This window comes from Bos indicus, chromosome 18 (genome assembly GCF_029378745.1).
Source record: "Bos indicus isolate NIAB-ARS_2022 breed Sahiwal x Tharparkar chromosome 18, NIAB-ARS_B.indTharparkar_mat_pri_1.0, whole genome shotgun sequence".
Classification (NCBI taxonomy): domain Eukaryota; kingdom Metazoa; phylum Chordata; class Mammalia; order Artiodactyla; family Bovidae; genus Bos; species Bos indicus.
In genome coordinates this window covers 20,150,231-20,169,331 of record NC_091777.1, presented here as the reverse complement: position 1 = coordinate 20,169,331, position 19,101 = coordinate 20,150,231, and the positions used below count along the sequence as shown (strand labels likewise).

Sequence of the window (19,101 nt, the reverse complement as noted above, 5' to 3'; positions counted from 1 at the left end):
TCGTCTCTGCTCGCCCATTTTTAATTAAACATCGCGAAGCTGCTTCTTTACGTGTGCATTTCGTTTGGTTGGTTGTTTTGGTGTTTTGTTGAGGGGGGGAGGGAAAGCTCCCCCGCCCCTTAATCTTAATCACACATAGAGCAAGTAACGAACACGTGTGACGCCAATCCCGGGAGCTTGCCGCGGAGTTTACGGCGCGATCCGGGAAGAAGGGTTTGCGGGATCGCTAGCTCCGTTCGGTTCCTGGCAGCACGCAGTACCCCGGAGGCCCAGACTTTCAAGAAGCCAAGATTGTTAGAGACGGATGCGGGCGAATCCAAACACGGCCAGAAACGGAGAAACCCGTGTGCAAGTGCATACGGCGGCGTTGGTGTACCTGGAAGAGTGTGGGTTGGGATGCCTGCGAGGATCACAGTTTGCAGAGCGGGGGGTGGGTTTTACACGTGCTCCCGCACACTTTCCCGGGGATCTGGGGGAAGCGAGAGGCTGGCACCCCAGGAGCACGCAGATCCATCTTTGCCGAGGGATCTCTTTAAATATTCAGTGAGAAATAATGGCATTTGAAGCACCACCTATGGAAACATTATTATCTTCATTCTTCAACATCAGCCCCACTGATAGCTTCGTTTGTCTTTTTATCAAAATCTACTGTAACCAACAGGACCTGGGGAGAAAGAGCGAGGTGCAGAGGGGTGTGGGTGTGTGTTTGTGTGTGTGTGAGATCGAGCGAGGCCTCAAGAGAGGAAAAATAAGCGGGAGAAAAGGTGAAGAAAGGGCGAACAAGGAAAAAGGAGAAGTTATACCAAGAGAAATAAAGTCGTCAGGAGGAAAACAGAAACATTCACCCGCACACAAAAGATTTAGATTTTAAAGAGCGGGGGAAGACCAAAGTGGCTAGAGAGACTCTTGCGGGAGCGCAGTGTGGTCCGGAGCACCCGAAACTCTACTCGGAAGACTGGTGCCCACTTCGCGCGAACTGACTCTATTGCTCTCCAGGCTCCAGGGCGCTCCCGAATTGGGGCGTCCTTATGAGCCCTCTCCTTTCCCGATCGCGAGATAGCGCAGGGATTGTGTATCTGCACCACCACCCCCTCTCGTCCCCATTACTCAACTGAAGTTTAGAGTGTCCCTCGGGCGCAAGACTTCGGGAACCAGGAGCGAGGAGACCCTGAGGCGCAAGGGGGGAAGAGCTAGGCTGAGCCGAGGACTGAGCCTCAGGTTCGCCGGGGCCCGAGTCCAGCGGACAAAGTGCGGGCTCCGGGATCCCCACTCCGGGCTCAGGGGCGCGGGTGGGAAGGCTGCCTCAAAGCCTGGGGAGATGGAGCGAAAAGTTTGGGTGCCGCGCTCAGCAAGTGCCTGAGAAGTGGAGGCGAGCTTCTGCGGGGCCAGACAGCTGCGGACAAGGAGCCCCCTCTCTCCAGGCTCAGCGCGGCCACCTCCTCGCCAAGAGCCTGGGGCACGGCCCGCTCCCCCAGGACGAAGAGCCGCGGGGTCCCGGGGACTGGCCGTGCCCGGAGCCCGGCGGGGCAGGCCCGCGCCTGGCGAGGCCAGGGGAGGGTTGCAGCGTGCTGGGTAAGCGGCGGCCCCTCCCCTCCCCGCGGCTGGAGCTGAACTCGGATCCCTAGCCGGTCCCCGCTCGCCGCCCGCCCTGGGCTCGGCGGCGCCACCGCCGCCGCCGCCTCCCCGCGGAGTGACGCGCCCTGCAGCCAACCGGGGCAGCCGAGGGGGAGGTCCGGGAGGGGTCCTGGGCGGAGCTGGGCCGCCCCCTTATCCCACGGGCTCCGGGCCGCTTCTCCCGAAAACTTCAGCCTTAATTGTCCTGGGAATGTCCAAGGTAGAGAAAGGGAGCGAGGGAGCAAGCGAGAAGCTGGAGGATCGGGGCCCTCTGAGGAGGAACGGGGTGGCGGGAGAGCTGACCCTCCCCCCCAAAGCCCCAAACCCATCACGTTCCCAAACCTTTCCTTGGTCCTCTTCTCCGCGCCCCCGCGAGCCCGGGATCCAGGGGATGGAGAACTCGGGGCGAAGGAGCGCCGAGCCAGGCGGCGAGCGGGAGGGAGGCCGGGCCGCGGGCGGGAGGCGGACCGGCGTGGGGCTGGCTCTTCCCCACTCGCTTATTTTTTTTTTATGGGGGTGGGGGTGGGCTGCTTTCTGGTAGCTCTTAAAGAAACGAAGAAACACTCACGAAACGGGACTTCCTCCCCCCAAATCCCGCCACGGGACTCCCTCCCCCCGCGGGCCGGCGCGCCTAGCGCCGGAGTTGGGAAGTTCGCCGCGCGCCCGCAGCTCGGGTCCCCAGCCCCTGCCGCCCGGCCCCACCCCCCACCCGGGGAGGCTTAATTCCGGGGAGGGCATGCTAATTTGGGTCGGCCCAGCCCGGGATGGGGGGGCCGAGCGAGGGAGGGGGGCGCAGGCCGGGGCGCCGGGTGCTCAGAGGCGAGGAGGCAGGCCCCCGGCGGCCCGGCCGCGGAGTCCCGGGCGGTCGCGAAGAGGGTTAACCCAGTGTCGGGCGGCGCGGCTCGCAGAGCCAGCCCCGCGGCCGGCTTATTGGGCCAGCGCGCGGAGAGACAGGGGTCTGCAGCAAATCACGAACTAATTGATTAAGGCGAGCGGGTTTGAATAGCGCTGGCCCGGTGCCAATCGCCTTTCAAAGAGCCCCTCTATGATTAATCGCAATGCATTATTGATAATCATAATTATAGCAGGACACATGCGCGCTGCGCCCGGGGCCGGGGAGCCGGGGAGGGGGCGGGCGGGCCGGCGGGCGGGGGGAGCCGCCGCCGCCGCTCGATTTCCGTAATTTTGAGAAGATTTTTTTTTAGTAATTTTTTATTCTGCCCCAGCTGATGTTTGAGCCAGCATGTCGCGGAGGAAGCAAGCGAAGCCTCAACATTTCCAATCCGACCCCGAAGTGGCCTCGCTCCCCCGGCGAGATGGTGAGTGCTCCGGCCCGCGCCGCGGACACACACGCGCACACACGTACTAGCACTCACACTCACGCACACTCGCACCCACGCACACGCGGCTGGCCCCCGCGCCCACCGCCCAGCCGCCGCGACCCGAATCACCATTGCGACTCCGCGATTTTTTTTTTTTTTTTTAAATTTCAATTTGCCTTTGCTGGGCTTCCCCACCCCCAACCCCCCTGCCCCGAGGAAAGCAAACACTTCTCCAGGCAGGATCTTTCCGGAGTTGTTGGGTCCTCCTGCGGGGAGGAGAGAGGGCTCGCCGGCCTTGCTCCTGCGTCCCGGCTGTCTCCGGGAGCGGATCCCGGGACCCTCCGAACTGCGGCCGGGGCCCGGGTGCCCTGCGGGGCGCGGGTGCGGACAGAGGCCGTCGGCGCCTGCCTGCGCGGTGATCCACGCGCTCCCCGGCCCGCGCCCGAGGCCCGGCCTGGCCTCCGCCGCCCTGGTCCTGCTGCCTGCGGGAAGGAAGTTTACTTTGTGCTCCGGGCTGAACTTAGAACGTGGAGGGGAGCTCCCTGCGCCGCACTTACCCTCTTCCCCAGCGCTCCCACTCCTCCTGGGCCCGCGCCGCGGAATGGGGTGCCTTTGGGAGTTCGGAGTTCCAAGAAGATGGGAACCTGTATTGGGGCGACCGTGCTTGACACGCGGGGGTAGAGGCCGTGTTGGAGAGTGCTCTTTGCTGTCGGGTGCTCCCCAGACAGAGTGCAGGCGGATGGGGGCAAGTGTCGGGGTCCGGTTATCCCACTTGATCCCCGCATCTCTTCTCCCAACACATGCACACTCGGCGCCCCCAAGAAATCTTTAGACTCGGTCGGCTCCCGCTAAGGATCGTGGTACCTCGCACTTCCAGGAGCCGTAAGGGTCGTTCTCCAGAGCTGGAGGTGGGATGGGCTATCTAGCCACGAGGGAGTCCCCCTAAAACAGAGGCACTCGCTTCCTCCGATGGAGGCGACAACTGCCGGGTCCCAAAGGGAGCGAACAAGTCCAGAACAAAGTTTGTGTGACGGAGCTAAGGCCGAGAGTGGCAGAGATCCGGGCAGGGAATTGGGGGTAAGGAGGGCAGGCACCTTGAGTCCCTTTTTATCGCTAAAAAAAATATTACAATTTAGGGGCCTCCGAACTCCCAGGCCCAAGGCCGGAGGCGATGAAGCGGCTCCCCAGCTCGGTTCCCCGGGACAGTGCTCGCCTCTCGGCTGCGGAGGTTCGAGGGGTAACCCCCGAGCGGTATCCGCGACTCGGGATGTCTCTCGGGGTGCTCCAGTCCCCGGCGTCATTTTGGGGTGTAGAGGAGGGAGCTGGACCCCGATAGGGCTCGGAAGCCTGCCCTTTGGTCGGCACCTCCGTCCTCCAAACTCTGCGGCCGCCCGGCCCTCACGGTCCTCGGGTCCTTCCTTAGAGGCCTGCTTCTCTGCAGAGCTGGGGCGCAGGGACCCACGCAGAACCCAGGCGGAGAAGCCAAGGGACTCCCACCCACTTCACCCCGACTGTCGGGAAAGAGGACTCCTGTTGAAGGGGGTGATCCCTGTAAGAAAGGGAGGAGAACAGACACAGATAAAGATATTTGTGTACAATATTTGGCCCCCTCCACCCCAGTACTTTCTCAAGCTTAAAGCCTTATCCAGAGCCTCTGATTTTTCAGTCCCCTGAGAACCCGTGATCCCCGCTTTCCACCCCAGGCGAAACTGGGTACTCAAGGTACAGCGAGGTGAAATTATCCAAGGCCGCTGCCACAGTATTTTTCCGGGTTTTCCCAGCTGGTTTCTTCTGCATCTCGCCCCCACACCATCTTTGCTAAAGTTTCTGGTGAGATCTTCCTCACTGTAATACTGTTAAAGTCAACAGTTTTTAAAGGACCAAACCTAACCGGAGGAGAGGAAAGATTTATTTTTAAGTCTTTTTTTTTTAATTAATGTGTACTGATGTTATATTTTTTCAAAAAAGAGGAAAAAAAAAAAAGACTTGGGATTCTCAGAGAATTGATGCTTGCTAGATCTTTACCTTTTTCCTGTCGCCTTCTGAATCCGGAATTTTTAATAGTTAAGGCTTCTCATAAAGCGATAGCATAAAAGGAGTTCACTACCTCTGACCATTATTATTTATTAGGACTGTTTTTTTGGTTTATTTGGGCTTTGAGGTAAGTTAGTTAAGTTGCATCAAGTTTCCTTTCTTTCTTTTTTCTCTTTCTTTTACTTTATTCCTTCCTTCCTTTCCTTTTTCTTTCTTTTTTATCCCCAAAAGCTGGTTCATTGTCCTAAGAAGCAGTAAACAGTTAGGGGCACCATAGGAAACACTCCCCTCTCGGCCTCCTTTCTCACCTCTCCCCACCCCCCTCCATTTCTCCAGTTGTAATGGTTTTAGGTTATGACTGTTTTTACATGGTTGAACAATAAGTTTGGGAGAAACTGCCTAGAGGGTAGATTTTGTAATAGGGTTACAGGATTTAGTATGTTGTAATAATATTAGTACACAACTAATCCTCCTCCATGTCTGATTTTACAGGAGGGCCTTACACACTCCAATTCCTTTTATTTGGGAGTAGTTGTGAGATAGAGAACCGAGCAATCATGTCTCCAAGTTACTTTTAAAAAGTCACCACTTTTCATGCACTGTATCCAGCCACCCATTCTCCTGTCCGCACAGAACACACACTTCAAGGAGTCATTGGAGCTCTGTTTTTCAGTTTGCGGGTTTGTTTGTTTGTTTAATCTACATGAAAGTTGTTAAATTTTTAGAAGATTAACCTTCCTTAAACACTGTGGTTACTTTTTTTTTTCTTTCTTGAGATGGGCTTAAAACATGGCAAAGGAAATGTTGAACCTATCAAATTAAACCTAGTTGGTGGTGCCCTCAGCAGATGCTGGCACCTCCGATTTCATGACTTCGGTCCAGAGTGAGACCTAGAAAAGTTTGTAGGCCCCCCGTTACAGTTGCCCTGAAGGAGCAACTCCCAAGGCTGGGAGCAGTCAGGCTTACTGTGCGGCTTGTCACGCCTGTGTGTGTTTGAGCGTGTGCGTGCGTACAAAGAAAATCCGAGGTGGGTTCAGCAATCTCCAGGATAACTTCATCAGAACAAGTTCAAGAAAACAAGATCATTTGGTCAGTCTTATGATGTTCATATTTTAATTCTATTTTTGGTGCTGCTATATACTCTCCTAAAATAAACTGGGAGATTTTTACTGTTTCTTATGAAACCAAGAGTATGGCACTTATTACTTGTCTCTTAAATGATATTCAACAAGTCTCGAATTACTTGTAGAAAGATGACTGCCACTGGGAAAATTATTTAGCAAGGTAAATAATTTTGAGGAAAGAGAACATTAGAATGGGATGATTTTGTATGTGGATTCTTTACTAGCGATTCGGATTTCAGGTGTGTGTGTATGTGTGTGTGTTGGCTTTTTCTTCCTTGGGTAGAGTTTTTTAAGATTCCTGGAACGACATGTTTGGCCCACTCATACTCCATTCATTTATTAAGAAAGTACTTCTGCGGCCAGCTTTTTCAAGGAAAAGATCATATTGGAAGAAAGATAAAAACACTGCAGATAAAGCACACTGCCTCTCATATAAAGTATCACAAAAAATTCCTCTTATTCATATTAATAATGAAATTCTATTATTTACCAAAGTAATTTACTCATTGTGAGCAGCTTAATGGCAACACATTGATTTCTGGGCCCAAAAGGTTAGAGAGAACTATAATTAATTGCTTTTTTTGAAAAACCGACACCTGCATGATAAGGCAGTTGCAAAAACCTCCTGTTTAATCAGGCCTATTTTAAGTTTGTGGCATCATGGAAGATTTTGGATGAGAAAATGCAAGCTGTTTTGGGGGATTTGCTGGAGGCCTTACATACTCCCTAAAATGTTACAAGCAAACACAAACAGGCAGAAAGTGGAAGGACCTGAGAGAGCGTGCATGAAAGTGAATTTGTGATGCCGAATGTTTTGTGGCTTATTTTACATCCAGGTTCACCTATGGTTTATAAGCACAAGTGGCAATTTATAGGTTATTCTTTGGGGCCTTTATTTCATTTCTTTCTGCTTTGGCAGGTAGAAAGTTGTCTTGACCCACAGTCCTGTAGAAAGCAAAAATCTGAATTTTTGAGGCAGAGCTCTCATGGAAAAGTGAGGGGTGGGAATTAGGTAGACCAGCAGTTCAGTTTTTTGAAATTGAGAAAAGCCAAGCTCAGTGGAGTAGCCAGAACTAATTCCCTCTGCAGACTTAATTCGGTTTTTCTAAGGTACCTCCTGATACCGCTCACCCAGTCTTCCCAAATATTCTTAGATTACCAAAAGGGCAGTCGTGGAGCATTTGAAGGGAGGAGGTGGTAAATTATCCCAAGAACCAGCACCCCTCCCCCTCCAAAAGAAAAAAGTCGCTGTGCCAGGCTTTGGAAAACGTAGATGTGTCGAGCTGTTTTAACCTTTGCTAACCTCCTCCCATGCAGAGGTGACAAGGTCCAGATCATAATATGTCCTTCAGTATCTTCCCAGTGACCCCCAAATTGAGTCTTGCTAGTCACTTAGCAGGAAGTTCGGAGTTTATTTTAGTTTCACCTTATCAGCTTGGCTTCTTTTCCTAACCTTATTCCCCTGTCACCCTGAGATGCCAGACCCCCAAAGGGGAAGATTGACAGGTAGTTCCCATAGCTCAGTTTTACCCTCAAACAACAGGGATTTAGTTTCTTGTGCCTTTGCCAATGTTTATGTAGTCAAAGTTTAGATCTCGCCTTAAGCAGTCTCTTTTACGCGTCACTGGAAGAGGAGAGCCACAAAGAAGTTTTTGAACAAACCCTTGCAACTGGAACCCCATCTAGTGTTCAGTTTGATTCATCCAAGGGGAAGATATTTTCCCCCTTTCCTTTATTGTGTACATTAGGTGGGCTGGTATCACGATTTTCAAAGGACTGTCTTGTCCGTGTTGTTATTTTGTCAGAGATTTCCCCTTGTATTCTTCCACTCGAGAACACGCTAATCCCAGTCAGAACACTGAGGGGACTTGAAGGGAGCCAGTAAAATGTGTCATCTGGCTACAGATCTCACAGAAGAAACTTAAGACATTACAGAAAACATGCAGAGCATATGTGGCGGTGTTTAAATTGCGGTGGAATCTCAAGCTGAACATTCAGATGCAGGTTTTTCCCAGGTCTGTGCAAGAAAAAGAGAAAAATCAATCAATCAGAAATGTTTGTGATAGCCTTTCGAAACTGGTCTACCAAAAGGAACAGCCAGTTAAAACTATAGGCTCCAAAATCATAATCTTGCGGGGTTTTCTTAAAAACATTAATGTGACCTGAAGGTACTGGGAAGTCAAGCGAAGGGTCTTTCTGAGAAGCTCCAAAAAAAGAAAACTCAGTGTGGTGCAGTAGGGCTGTTGTTTTGTTTTGTTTTCCTGGCTGGCTAAACCTTTCAGCATGGGGCATAGTTTTATTTTTGTTTTCTCAGCAGACAGATATACTGGAACACTTCAATTTTCTGCCTCCTATTCTGCAGTGTTTAGTTCAGATGACGAAAAGCTGACATATTTGAATTGGGCATCAAGAACCTAAATAGTACAATGAGAACTAAAACATCTGGGATTTTCATATAAATTGGATAAAGCCAGAAGATCACCTCTTCCTCTGGCCCAGAGGGGGTAAAAGAAACCCAGAAAAGTCCAAAAATCTTTTTGTGTGTACATACTTAGAAAACCACCTCTTCTTAAATTTTCCTGTACGACCATGATGACAAAATTAATTTGTATGCATAATCCATAAAGAGGAACTAGAATATTGTTTTCACTATAGTACAGGGAACAAGGCAACTGTATTTACTATAATGGGGTCACCAGTTGCAATCTTGTGTAACAGATTATTGAGAGAGATACAAGATAGCCAGCCGGTCAAAAAAATGAATTAGAATATGTTAGTTTGTGATGTGTGTGTGTGTGCATCTTATTACAACTTAAAATATTCCCTTTGGTAGTTAAAGATTCAAACTAGACCTCATGTTTTGTCCTTTTCTTTTTTTTCATATAAAGCTGTTTCATTGGAATTCTGTTCAGAAGGCAGATGGATTTAAAGTTAAGAACTATTATAATGTAGCGACACCTGCTTTTGAAATAAATCAAAATAGGTATCAGAATTTTTTTTTTTTTGGTGTTCATAAACATCAGGAAATTAAATTAGTTGACTCTACAGTGAGATCAAATGTCAGCTTATTAAAATGTTGCGAAAATCTAAGCTAAAATATGGGCAGCTTTTTTAACACAGTCTCTTTCTTAGAAGCAAGCAGGCACTTATTTTTAAGTGTCTATATTTTCCTTCCAGTTAGCACAACCCTAAATATAAAAATGTTCAGGTCGAAAAACTTGAAAATTCTCAAGTGAGTCTTGAAGCAGCACAAATGCAGAATTGGAGCACAGGAAAGTAATAATCAGCTAAATCCAGTAAAGTAACCTTTTTAAAATTTTCTCTATATTATGAGAATATCAGATGTTTGCAAGTTATAAAGAATTAAAAATGCCCTTTAATCGTGAGCACAGATGTGCTAAATATTTGAAGCAACTACATTGTAATGTGTACAATTGATGAAGTCAGTTTTCTGATTTCCCTTGCTAGTTATTTAGTTCTGAATCTGTCATTATTTGTCTAAGCCCAGCTGACCAAGCAAAACTGTGTTTTAAAGTGGCTTTATGTTTTGATAAATGTGAGCTGGTTGAAAAGTATTTTCCACTGAATGCAGAGCTTAATAGAACATGCTGACATAATAGTTTTAATGCATTTTGTTGAAAATGTGTGAACAAACAGAATAGCTTTTGTTCCTTCATAATTGGCTGTAAAAGTAGATGGAAACATAACCATTACATATGGAAATGTGCAAAGAGAAAGAAATAACATTTCGGTTGAATATATTAGGAATTGCATTTCCTAGTTTAAAATAAGCATCTGAAATGGATGCATCATTTAAAATTGGTTGTCAAAATAAGAAGCTTTAAACAGAATTTTTGTCACATTATTTTCGTCCCCAGTTAAGCAACATAACTTTAGCGAATTTCGTTTAATATTTTGTTTACATTATTTTTAAGTAAGGCGAGAGACAGAGCTTAAAACAGCACCTTGAATGTGCAGAGGAATCCTGTGCCAATTAGGATGATTAAACATTAAATTAAAACTGAATCATTATTGGTATTTTCTGCTCCAACCAAGATTTGTTTGGTATTGTTAATGCATTTCACACTATACCCTTACAGAGATTAAAAGATGGGTATTAAGGAAGCTAGCTTGTTAAGTATAACTTAGCTACTCAAATAACCCTCCCAGTGAATAAAGTGTGCATACATTTGGCATACTTTCTAATCATCTGTGGCATCACTCAAGGCAAACAGAGTTAAGGAATTTTCAGAAGTTAGTATTTGTGTATTAATTATATTTTCTGGAATGTAAAACTACTCAAGCTTTTTTTTTTTTTTTTTTTTATGTTTACTGCAAAGAGGCAAATGGCTGACTCTTTTGACTCAACTCTAAGTTTACCGAAAAAAAGAATTTTGATTTTGCATTTATTCATATTTGCTATTAGTTTTTTTTTTTTCTTTCCCTGCAAGTTTTCTGGGAGATTCAATTTGGAAGTCATGGAAACTAACTATTATCTGATTCAGTTCTGCAGAAAAGCATGCAGGGAGGTAATCCTTGAATTAAACAGTTTTTTTTTTTTTTTCACAGCCTACGGAGATGACCACACACCATTTGTACAACAGAAGTTGGTGTTCCCCATGCTGGGCAAACAATGGGACGCCATCCTGTCTTTGAATAGGATGTTAGCTTGGAGTTGGAGATTTTTATGTTTAATTTACAAATGGATCTTAGTGAGAAGAAATCTGAGCAACCAGTGGAAACAAACATGAAATAAAGGGATTTTATAATGAAAGGTTCGGGACAATCTGTTAAACAATTGATAACAGTTAAGAGCAAACTGTTTTTAAAGGCATTTCAGACAAGGAGAATTGCAAAGCATTTCCAAACTAGAAAACAAGAATTATTTCTTCACTTCCCCTTAACTGCACATCTTTCTTTAAGTTGATATTTATTCAGAAATGTAAATCTTGTGCCAGTTTTTATAGATAGAAGGAGCATTTTTGATGAACTATTTACAGGCATAATGTTGCCATTTGGAGCATAGTGGCATATATTCCTTGATTAGTGGGATGGTAGCCAGTTGCATTCTTTAATTTTAAAAATAAATATGCCGCAGCCTGATATATAGGTGCCAGGCAGACCTTGTAACGGATTTTGATCATTGTGTTTCTTGTGTGTGTGTGTGTGTGTGTCTCATTGCTTTCCCTTGTATTCAGCTGAATCTTGAGTGTCCAGAGGATTTGTTACTGATGTGGCTAAAGTGTGTTTGTCACGGATCAGACGTAGCTCAGGTTCCAGGTAGGGGCTGGAGGTGATTTTCAAGTTGTCAGTCTTCACCTTGGTGATAGGCATTTTTTTTTCCCCTTGTCAACCACTGATTGGAACCTGAATGACTACAAATTAGTTTAGTGATAGAACAAACTGTCACAGATATCTTTGAATCAGTTGAAAATGAATAAGGTTGACAGAAACTCAAGAGCCTAATAAGTCCTCAGGATGGTGGCTGGACCCTCTGTGGATGGATGAGTAGACAATAAGGTGTATAAAATATTGGAAATCAATATTTTGCTATGGAATTTCATTATGCACCAATGTCTGCAGTTCATAGTATTTTATATTTTGATGGATTACCTGAAGGCCATGGCTCTCGGAGATACCAGATTGATAGGGAGTCCTCCAACAGCCTAAACATTTAATCAAGAACATTCTTAAGGAATATTGATTGGTTTTCTGGGGCCATAGTTTTTGGAGTTTCGCAGGGAGGAAAGAGTTGATCCACCCCCATTCTCTCCTTTTTTGAAGTCCTGGATGACTCTGGGTGTCCTGGCTTCGTTGCTAATCCTGCTCCTTTTCATGTTTGCAGGAGACACAGAGAAGGGTCAACCCAACCGCACCACTAAGAGCAAGGATGCCCACGTCTGTGGCCGGTGCTGCGCCGAGTTCTTTGAATTGTCAGATCTTCTGCTCCACAAGAAGAATTGTACTAAAAACCAATTAGTTCTAATCGTAAATGAAAGTCCAGCCTCCCCACCTGAAACCTTCTCAAGCCCCAGCCCCCCTCCCGATCATCCCCAGGAACAAATGAATGACACGGCTAACAAAACAGAGCAAGGAGAGTGCAGCGACCTGGCCGAAGCCCAGGCACCGGACAGGGAAGAGTCCATGGAGGTGGAGGCCCCGGCAGCTCCCAAAGGCGCCAGTGGGCCTCCGAGTAGTGCTGGCGACAGCAGCGTCCCCCCTAGCTGCAGCAGCAGCAGCTCCGGCGCAGGTACCTCAGCGATCACAACCTCTCTACCTCAACTCGGGGACCTGACGACACTGGGCAACTTCTCCGTGATCAACAGCAACGTCATCATCGAGAACCTCCAGAGCACCAAGGTGGCAGTGGCCCAGTTCTCCCAGGAAGCGAGGTGCAATGGGGCCTCCGGGGGCAAGCTGGCCGTCCCGGCCCTGATGGAGCAGCTCTTAGCTCTGCAGCAGCAACAGATCCACCAGCTGCAACTGATCGAACAGATTCGTCACCAAATATTGCTGTTGGCTTCTCAGAATGCAGACCTGCCAACCTCTTCCAGTCCTTCTCCAGGTACTTTACGAACATCTGCCAACCCCTTGTCCACCCTCAGCTCCCATTTATCTCAGCAGCTGGCGGCGGCAGCTGGGTTAGCACAGAGCCTTGCGAGCCAATCTGCCAGCATCAGCGGTGTGAAACAGCTCCCCCCCATCCAGCTACCTCAGAGCAGTTCCGGCAACACCATCGCCCCCCCACACAGCGGCTCTTCCCCCAACGTTCACATATTGGCGGCAGCAGTTCCCACCCCATCCTCGGAAAAAGTGGCTTCGAGCGCGGGCACCTCCCACACCAGCAACCCCGCGGCCTCTGCCTCATCCTCACCAGCTTTTGCAATAAGCAGTCTGTTGAGTCCTGCATCTAATCCACTTCTACCTCAGCCGGCCCCCGCTAACTCGGTTTTCCCCAGCCCTTTGCCCAACATTGGAACGACAGCAGAGGATTTAAACCCCTTGTCCGCCTTGGCCCAGCAAAGAAAAAGCAAGCCACCAAATGTCACCGCCTTCGAAGCCAAGAGCGCTTCGGATGAGGCGTTCTTCAAACACAAGTGCAGGTTCTGTGCAAAAGTCTTCGGAAGCGACAGTGCCTTGCAGATCCACCTTCGTTCCCACACCGGAGAGAGGCCATTCAAGTGCAACATCTGCGGGAACAGGTTCTCCACCAAGGGGAACCTCAAAGTCCACTTTCAGCGCCACAAAGAGAAGTACCCTCATATCCAGATGAACCCCTACCCCGTGCCTGAGCATTTGGACAACATACCCACCAGTACCGGCATCCCCTACGGCATGTCCATCCCTCCAGAAAAGCCGGTCACCAGTTGGCTAGACACCAAACCCGTCCTGCCCACCCTGACCACTTCTGTCGGCCTGCCGTTGCCCCCCACCCTCCCGAACCTCACCCCCTTCATCAAGACCGAAGAGCCAGCCCCCATCCCCATCAGCCATTCTGCCGCCAGCCCCCCGGGCTCCGTCTCAAGCGACTCTGGGGCCCCCGAGCCGGCCGCGAGAAACCCGGGTGGGCTCCCGGAGGAAGCGGAAGGCCCCACTGCGCCCCCTCCCGGCGGCAAAAGCGAAGAGAGCGGTGTGGTCCCCAGCTCGGCCTCAGCCCCGAACGCCTGCGTGCTGAGCTCCCTGGCATCTGACGGCGGTCCTGGCAGTGCCTCGACTTTCACCAACCCTCTGTTGCCGCTCATGTCCGAGCAGTTCAAGGCGAAGTTTCCCTTTGGGGGACTCTTGGACTCAGCCCAGGCCTCAGAGACATCCAAGCTTCAGCAACTGGTCGAAAACATTGACAAGAAGGCCACTGACCCCAATGAGTGCATCATCTGCCACCGGGTCCTCAGCTGTCAGAGCGCCCTGAAGATGCACTACCGCACCCACACCGGGGAGAGGCCCTTCAAGTGTAAGATCTGTGGCCGGGCTTTCACCACGAAAGGGAACCTGAAGACCCACTACAGCGTCCATCGAGCTATGCCCCCGCTCAGAGTCCAGCATTCCTGCCCCATCTGCCAGAAGAAGTTCACCAACGCCGTGGTCCTACAGCAGCACATCCGAATGCACATGGGGGGCCAGATCCCCAACACCCCGGTCCCTGACAGCTACCCCGAGTCCATGGAGTCCGACACAGGCTCCTTTGATGAGAAGAATTTTGATGACCTAGACACCTTCTCCGATGAAAACATGGAAGACTGTCCCGAGGGCAGCATCCCAGACACGCCCAAGTCCGCAGACGCTTCCCAAGACAGCCTGTCTTCCTCGCCTTTGCCTCTAGAGATGTCGAGCATCGCCGCTTTGGAAAATCAGATGAAGATGATCAATGCCGGCCTGGCAGAGCAGCTGCAGGCCAGCCTGAAGTCGGTGGAAAACGGGTCAGTCGAGGGGGACGTCCTGACCAACGATTCATCCTCGGTGGGTGGCGACATGGAGAGCCAAAGTGCAGGCAGCCCAGCCATCTCAGAGTCTACCTCCTCCATGCAGGCTCTGTCCCCATCCAACAGCACCCAGGAATTCCACAAGTCACCCAGCGCCGAGGAGAAGCTGCAGAGAGCAGGGGCAAGCGAGTTTGCCAATGGTTTGTCTCCCGCCCCAGTGAATGGTGGGGCTCTGGATTTGACATCTAGTCACACAGAGAAAATCATCAAAGAAGATTCTTTGGGAATCCTCTTCCCTTTCAGAGACCGGGGTAAATTTAAAAACACTGCTTGCGACATTTGTGGCAAAACCTTTGCTTGTCAGAGTGCCTTGGACATTCACTACAGAAGTCATACCAAAGAGAGACCATTTATTTGCACAGTCTGCAATCGTGGCTTTTCCACCAAGGGTAATTTGAAGCAACACATGTTGACACATCAGATGCGGGATCTACCATCACAGCTCTTTGAGCCCAGTTCCAGCCTTGGCCCCAATCAGAACTCGGCGGTGATTCCCGCCAACTCGTTGGCATCTCTCATCAAGACAGAGGTCAACGGCTTCGTGCATGTGACTCCTCAGGACAGTAAGGACACCCCCACCAGTCACGTCCCTTCTGGGCCTCTGTCATCCTCCGCCACGTCCCCAGTTCTCCTCCCAGCTCTGCCCAGGAGAACCCCCAAACAGCACTACTGCAACACGTGTGGTAAGACCTTCTCCTCGTCGAGTGCCCTGCAGATTCACGAGAGAACTCACACTGGAGAGAAACCCTTTGCTTGCACTATTTGTGGAAGAGCTTTCACAACAAAAGGCAATCTTAAGGTACTTCACTCCATCCGCACCTCACCCACACCACCCCAGCAGCCTTCTTTCTTTTGAGGCCATTGAGGGTTCGTAAGGCACGCTCCCAGAGTCTTTGGTCCAGACAGTTAGGGGGCGAGTTCTCGCAAGAGAACCTGCTGCTGCGTGGCTTATCTGGAGAAGTGTGGGTGCCTATGCAGGTCAGGATCACGGCAGGGACCAGGGCAGGCTGCAGCCTGCTGAACGTCAGAGCGCCTTGAATAATTTGGTACCTAAGCGAAACAGCGGCCTGGCCCTGTTGTCTTGCTAAGTGCGCCTAATGAATTGCTCTACCTACCAGGTCAGACAGCCCCGCGTTGCCATGGGGTATTGATTAAAGGCCTCCATGTCGCCTGTGTGCTGCCCATACCACTTAATAATTACAGTTCTCCTCTGTGTGGGCATCTATTTTTTTCAAACTCTGCAGTCCAGCGTGGTTTGTCTTTCTAAAAACAGTAACGTCACCACTCTGCTAATGGGTATTATGATAATTGATCATACAACAATTCCTACTGATATGTGTTGGAAAGAAAGCAAATATGCTTAAGTTCTAGAGCAACAGTTGAGCGCTCTTACTGTGTACATTTTTCTGTTGACAGAGTATTTCTCTAGAGATTGCTGCCAGTAATGCGAGATGAATAATTACTTTCTGGCTTTTTCGCTCCACGCACAGGCCCTCCATTGGGCAATCAGTGAGGGGCACTCTCTTTCCATCTGAAAAGGACATTTATAGGGTAAAGGGTGTCAGATACAATACTTGCCATGGCAATGAGAGTGGACGTAACAATTCTCACCCTGGAAGGAGCTATCTGCAACTGACTGGCTTGCTCAAGGCCATTATAAGCTAAATACAGGTAATAAAAAAGGAGTAAGTAAGGCATCCTTGCCCAGGCAGAGGAGAGGTGGACCAGGGTTGCAGAGAGTGGACACCTTATTACTAGCAGACTGGAGTGGACGGTTCTTATTACCCTTCCCACTGTCCGGTATGTAATAAGAATAGACACTGTGGCCACTGGCCCTGTCGAGTGTTGGGATGTGAGCTGAGACAGATTCAACTATTAAGCTTCTCCCTCTCTCTCCCCTTTTTTTCCTTCTCCCTCCTCCCTTCTCTCCCGCCTCCCAGGTACACATGGGCACTCACATGTGGAATAGCACCCCCGCCCGCCGGGGTCGCCGGCTCTCTGTGGATGGCCCTATGACATTTCTAGGAGGCAATCCCGTCAAGTTCCCAGAAATGTTCCAGAAGGATTTGGCGGCCAGGTCAGGAAGCGGGGATCCTTCTAGTTTCTGGAATCAGTACGCAGCCGCGCTTTCCAACGGGCTGGCGATGAAGGCCAATGAGATCTCCGTCATTCAGAATGGGGGCATCCCTCCAATTCCTGGAAGCCTGGGCAGTGGAAGCAGCTCACCTATTAGTGGGCTGACAGGAAACCTGGAGAAGCTCCAGAACTCAGAGCCCAGCGCGCCCCTGGCTGGCCTGGAGAAGATGGCAAGCAGCGAGAACGGAACCAACTTCCGTTTCACCCGCTTCGTGGAAGACAGCAAAGAGATCGTCACAAGTTAAAGGCCCTCTGGCTGGAGAGAGAGCATCCCCCATTCAGAATGAGACCCACGGTTGCCTCCTCCTCCTTGCCCTGCCCCCCCGCCCCCACAACCTTCTGGTTCCCCCACAGCTGCACCCCCACCCCCCACAGATCTCTGAACTACAACATTCTGAAGACATTCTTTTGTACCTTGTTCAACTTCTAGAGTTCTAAGAAAGCTTATTTATTAGTGATATAACCTGGCTTTGCAAACAGAATGCAAGCGTTAACTTTGGTCTTCTGTATTTTTGGACTAAATACTAATTGACTAGAGTCCTGTAAACTTGCTGTAACATTTATGGCAATTGCAAGTTGCCCTGCTAGGCGGTCCTAATCTGGCATTAACTTATTTTCTATATCCAGTTTAATATGAATCTGGTGTTGATGCAATGCCTCAGTGATGCATTAGATCTCTAATAAAATCTGTATATAAATGTATACTTTGATCCTGCTGGAAAATTTTATCAGCAAACACATTGTCTAATCTTTTGAAACAAATTTAAGGAGAGGACTGAAAGTACAGACTGAACTGTGTGGTTCTTTGAAAGGTTTGGGTTTTTTTTTTTTTTTTTAATTCTAAAATTCAACCTGCTTTTTTTTTTTTTTTGTAGATTTAACCCTTTCCGTTTTGAACTGCTATTTGTATTGTGCTTTTTACTTGAGTCGTCCTCAATGTTAATAAGTTTCTGTACAGTGATAAGCACGCAGAATTCTTTAGAGAAAAATACAAGTGTTGTTTTGGTAGTTGAAACTAAGACGTAACATTTTGCCTTGTAGGTATATTCACAATAGAAAATGTGTGCTGGAATTTCACAATGCTGCTAAGAATAGCATCTTGAACAACCTTCAGTGGAGAAAATGTAGATGCTCTTGTATATACAAAAAGAAATATCACTTTCATTAAAATGTACATATGTTCCTTACAAGAGCAAATGCTTCTTCTTGATCAAGAGAGCAGGTATAGTGTTTGTTTATTTTGTATTAGCTATGGAAGGAAAAAAAAAATGGACTGTTACATGCACTTTCTTGGAAAGTTGAAAGGAAGGGGGGTCCAATTTCTTTAACATTTAATACTTACTAACAACAGAGATACTGTAATTTTACTCAAGTAATCAAATACATTTTTTTTTTTTGCAACAGATAAAACAAAATACTGTGTCTGTGTTTTTAGAGTGCATTTCTATTTAGCCAGGCCCCGAAATGTATTTTAGCATTTCCCCAGGCACCAGTAAATTGTGTATGTATCTCTCTCTCTCTCTCTCTAAATAAGGAATTGTAAAAGGCATAACAGAAACAGGTTTGCATGAGCATGTGTGTTTTCTCTTCCTTTTTTTTTTTTATTTTTGTTTAATTTGGAGAATCTAGATATTCTCCCAATATCAATTACTTGTTTGGCTACTCTTCTTACAACCTCTCTAACCCCAAGAAAAAAGAAAAAAATGGTGTGAAATAAAAAGTTGGTATAGGAGGTTCCGTCGGCTCAGGTAAGTTTCCTTAAGCAGGACATTGGTGCCCTTGGAGACTTTGGCTTTATTTCTCCTGTTCCGGTGGTTTCACTTCCCTTAATTCAGTCATTTTCCAGGCGGCTGTGAGCAGCATTGCTGGAGAATTCCCGGGGCAGCTGGGGTTATATAATCTGAAACTGGGCCTCAACCCAGCGAGGTCAACTTGGTCTTTATTTAATTAGTCTTTTAGGCATTTAAATACACACGCATATTTGAAAGAAAAAGTCCATGACAAAGGATATGTAGAGTCGACTTGAATATTGCATCACCAGAATTCAGTCTGATTTCTTCCTCTCTCCTTTTGTTATAGGGTCTCCCCTAGAACATGTTTTCCTCCAGAGCACTATTTTGGGGTCAGCAAATGGACTGGGTGGTAGTTGGTGGCTAGAGGGGTCGGCGAATTTTTTCTTGCAGGGCGGCGGTAAACCGCCGGCAGACAGTGGCCCTGCGCCCAGGTAAGGGAGAAGCGTCCGGGCCACCTTCCAGAAGAAGTTTCCATCGGGGCGCAGGCCACTCCATGGCCACTTGGAGCGAGCCTCCGCAGGCTAAATGGTCTGGGGCCCAGGAGGGGCGTGCCAAAAGGTGGGCGCCATATGGGGACCAGCGCCCCCAAACCTTGAGA

The 19,101-nt window shown here is 48.6% G+C and overlaps 1 protein-coding gene across 3 annotated transcripts; it reads left to right on the top strand.

Annotated features, from left to right (window-relative positions):
• The first annotated feature begins 1,709 nt into the window (after positions 1-1,709).
• SALL1 (spalt like transcription factor 1) lies at positions 1,710-18,132 on the top strand. Of its 3 annotated transcripts, none has more exons than XM_019979807.2 (4): positions 1,710-1,834; positions 2,841-2,933; positions 11,940-15,373; positions 16,515-18,132. In XM_019979807.2, the coding sequence occupies exons 2-4, from the start codon at positions 2,858-2,860 to the stop codon at positions 16,953-16,955; spliced, it is 3,951 nt and encodes a 1,316-aa protein (XP_019835366.2). In that variant the 5' UTR covers positions 1,710-1,834; positions 2,841-2,857; the 3' UTR covers positions 16,956-18,132. The 3 variants fall into 3 exon arrangements, with proteins under 3 accessions (XP_019835366.2, XP_019835367.2, XP_070626656.1); XM_019979808.2 differs by lacking the exon at positions 1,710-1,834 and adding an exon at positions 10,664-10,869 and having other exon boundaries at positions 2,806-2,933; XM_070770555.1 differs by lacking the exons at positions 1,710-1,834; positions 2,841-2,933 and adding exons at positions 4,861-9,077; positions 10,664-10,869.
• The last annotated feature ends 969 nt before the right edge of the window (positions 18,133-19,101 follow it).